The sequence below is a fragment of the Microtus ochrogaster genome, chromosome X (assembly GCF_000317375.1).
Source record: "Microtus ochrogaster isolate Prairie Vole_2 chromosome X, MicOch1.0, whole genome shotgun sequence".
Lineage (NCBI taxonomy): Eukaryota > Metazoa > Chordata > Mammalia > Rodentia > Cricetidae > Microtus > Microtus ochrogaster.
Window position 1 is genome coordinate 16878366 of NC_022026.1, and position 3016 is coordinate 16881381.

General features: G+C 59.8%; 1 protein-coding gene across 1 annotated transcript; it reads right to left on the bottom strand.

The window, feature by feature from the left end:
* Window positions 1–602: 602 nt before the first annotated feature.
* On the bottom strand, window positions 603–2644 carry Sox3 (SRY-box 3). Its single transcript, XM_005358519.2, has one exon. It carries the CDS (start codon window positions 2642–2644, stop codon window positions 1316–1318), a length of 1329 nt encoding a protein of 442 aa, XP_005358576.1. The 3' UTR covers window positions 603–1315.
* Between the last annotated feature and the right edge of the window lie 372 nt (window positions 2645–3016).

A 3016-nucleotide genomic window follows, 5' to 3' on the forward strand; every position in this document is an offset into this window, starting at 1 on the left:
TAAAACAAAATCTTCCACTGTTGAATGTCCACACCTCTGCTTCAGCTACCACGGTGGAAATATTTCTATCCTAACGGGGACGCCTGTAACCATGTATTTTAAATACGATCACTGAGATTACTGAAGGGCTTTCGTTTTGTAAATATTTCAACTCAGCTCAAGAATCTTCCCGCCCCAGTGCACAGAAGTAAGTGTCCCGCTTTTGGTAAGTTTCCGCGGCTGCAGGTGTCTGCCTCCCACCCGCATGGCTGCGGAAGCAGACGATCAATCCCGGAATGCTCATCACCGCAATCAACAAGTGCATGGCTGCGCTCTGGGGGTGTGCGGCTCAGGTAGTGTGGGCCACCTCCGGGTAGGCGCTTCCAGAAGACAAACTTTTCCCTCCATTTGAGACTGTTTCTCATTTGAGAGTACTGGGAGCTGCTGTGGGTTGGACCTCTAGTAGTTTAAAAGAATTCATTTCAGGTCATGTTCGCCCCCCCTCGAGCCCTACTCAGTCCCAGGTCTGCAAACTGAGTTCTAAAACTAGGGTTGGTCTCCCTCTCAACCCGCGCTTAAAATTTCGGGCCCGCAAAATCATCAGGACTCCAGCATGTAGGTTATAAAATTTATTGATCTCTCATTTAGCAATTAAGAGTAAAGTCTTGAAAAAACCCAGAACAAAATAACCCCCTCCCCACTACCCAAACGAAAGAACACATTAGCATGACGAAATAGCAAACATATCACTGCAAGAAATCACAAACTCAACAGCCTAAATGCGCACTGGACAGAAGCTGTCCCGCGGCCAGGGGCGGCGAGGAGGGAAAAACACGCACACCTGGCTATAAATTAACATTGGCTTTAGCTGTCGCGCCATTTGGCGCGGTCAGCCCCCCAAAAATCAGAGGAAAGCAGAAGCAATACGACCGGGGGGGTGGTGGAGGCATTGCAGTTCGTGGGTCAATCTCACTCACTCCTCGATTAATAGCAAACTAACAAGACAACATTTTCAAATGCAACAGAAGAACCTAGGAACCCGGGAAGAGGAGAAAGGGGCTGCACTTTCTTCGCAAACATCACAGCGGTTCCCAGCCTACAAAGGGGGAGGGAGGGGCAGCAATCAGAAGCCTGAGGCTCTAGAAAGTCCCATTTCCGCCGTTCCTAACTTCTTTTTGCTTTTGTACAAAACCCGACAGCTACAGCAAAACTTTCAGTTCTCCTCATCTTCGGTACAAGGCAACAGTCCCAGGCAAGCAAAGCTAAACAACAAGGCGTCCCAACTTGGGGATGTGGGGCAGGGTGGGGGCGAAGAGCTAGAAGAGCAGGCGGGAGCTCAGATGTGGGTCAGCGGCACCGTTCCATTGACCGCAGTCCCGGCGCCCTGGTAGTGCTGGTGTACGCCGTGCAGTCGGCCGCCGGGCAGTGGAGAGGCGGCGTCAGCTGCATCCCCGCCAGGCGGCAGGTACATGCTGATCATGTCGCGCAGGTCGCCAAGGCACGCGCGCTGCGAGTGCGAAGCGATGGCCGGCGGCGGGGAGCTGGGCTCCGACTTCACCACGGAGCCCATGGGGCCCAGGCTCATGGCGGCGGCAGCTGCGGCCGCGGCAGCGGCCGTAGCGGGCTGTTGCCCGTAGGCGGCGGCGGCCGCAGCGGCGGCCGAAGGCGCCATGCCCCCATAGCCTGAGGCGGCGGCCGCGGCGGCCGCGGCGTTCATGTAGCTCTGGGCGCCGGGTGGCATCATGGGGCTGTACTGCAGGCCAGCCATGTCGTAGCGGTGCATCTGCGGTAGCGCGGGCGGCGGTGGCGGGCTGCTCATGCTTGGGGGCTGCGCGTAGCCCAGTTGCTCCTGCACCAGCGAGTACGCGCCGTTGGCCCAGCCGTTCACGTGCGAGTATGTGTCCAGGCGCTGGCCCACGCCCACTGGGCTGCTGGCGGCGGCTGCAGCGGCTGCAGCGGCCGCAGCGGCGGCAGCGCCCGGGGGCAGGAGGCCGCCGGGCAGGGAGTACTTGTCTTTCTTGAGCAGCGTCTTGGTCTTGCGGCGCGGCCGGTACTTGTAGTCCGGATACTCCTTCATATGCACCGCACGCAGTCGCTTGGCCTCGTCGATGAACGGTCGCTTCTCGGCGTCGGTCAGCAGTTTCCAGTCGGCGCCCAAGCGCTTGCTGATTTCAGAGTTGTGCATCTTGGGGTTTTCCAGGGCCATCTTGCGCCGCTGCCCGCGGGACCAGACCATGAAAGCGTTCATGGGCCGCTTTACGCGATCCTGGTCGCTGCCCCCGCCGCCGCCGTTCGCGCCACCGTTGCCTGCGTTCGCGCCGCTGGCTGGGTTCGCGCTACTCTTGCCTGCACCGCCCGGGGCTGCGGGGCCACCGGTGGCCGCTGTTGGGGTGGGCGGCCCTACGGGGTTCTTGAGTTCAGTCTCCAGCAGGCTGTACATTGCCGGGGCGGGAAGAAGGTGCGCCAGCGTGGCGGGAGGAGAAGGCGCTCCAGGGGCTGGAGCGGCCACGGTGAAAAGGCCTGGGGACTCCGTTGGAGTGGCGTTTGGGGGCCGGTGGGCCGGAGAGTCGGGCGGGAAGGGCAGGCTTGCGGGAGTGCTCCGCGCAAAGTCGGCGGGAATGCGCGGGCTTCTCTCACCTGATGCGTTCTCCCGAGCTGGTTGCATTCGCTGCCGCTGCCTGCCCGGGAAGCTCGCCGATGCTTTATATACCTGCTCAGATCCGGGAGGGTTGGGGCTCGGTCCGCCTCTCACCACCCATCGGCCCCGTGATTGACAGGCTCTTCGTGATGAGCCCTAGCCAATCAACACCGAGCCCCCTATGGCCCAGCTTGGAGAAAAAAAAAGTTCGGGGAGCCCTTTAGTTCACCCTCCAGACCCCTCTTGGGTCGAATGACGTGATGAGAGTTATTCAGGAGGCGGGAGTCCCTGAGACCCGCTCCGAGACCACCAATTAGGGTCTCAAAAAGTTTGAAAGAACGAAACCCGAGGAGGTGAGGGAGGAGGGGGAAGAGGGCGCGCGAACAGAACTGGGGGGGA

Excerpts from the sequence above, each read along its gene's own strand:
- Sox3 (XM_005358519.2), bottom strand. The coding sequence starts at position 2,644 with ATGCAACCAGCTCGGGAGAACGCATCAGGTGAGAGAAGCCCGCGCATT.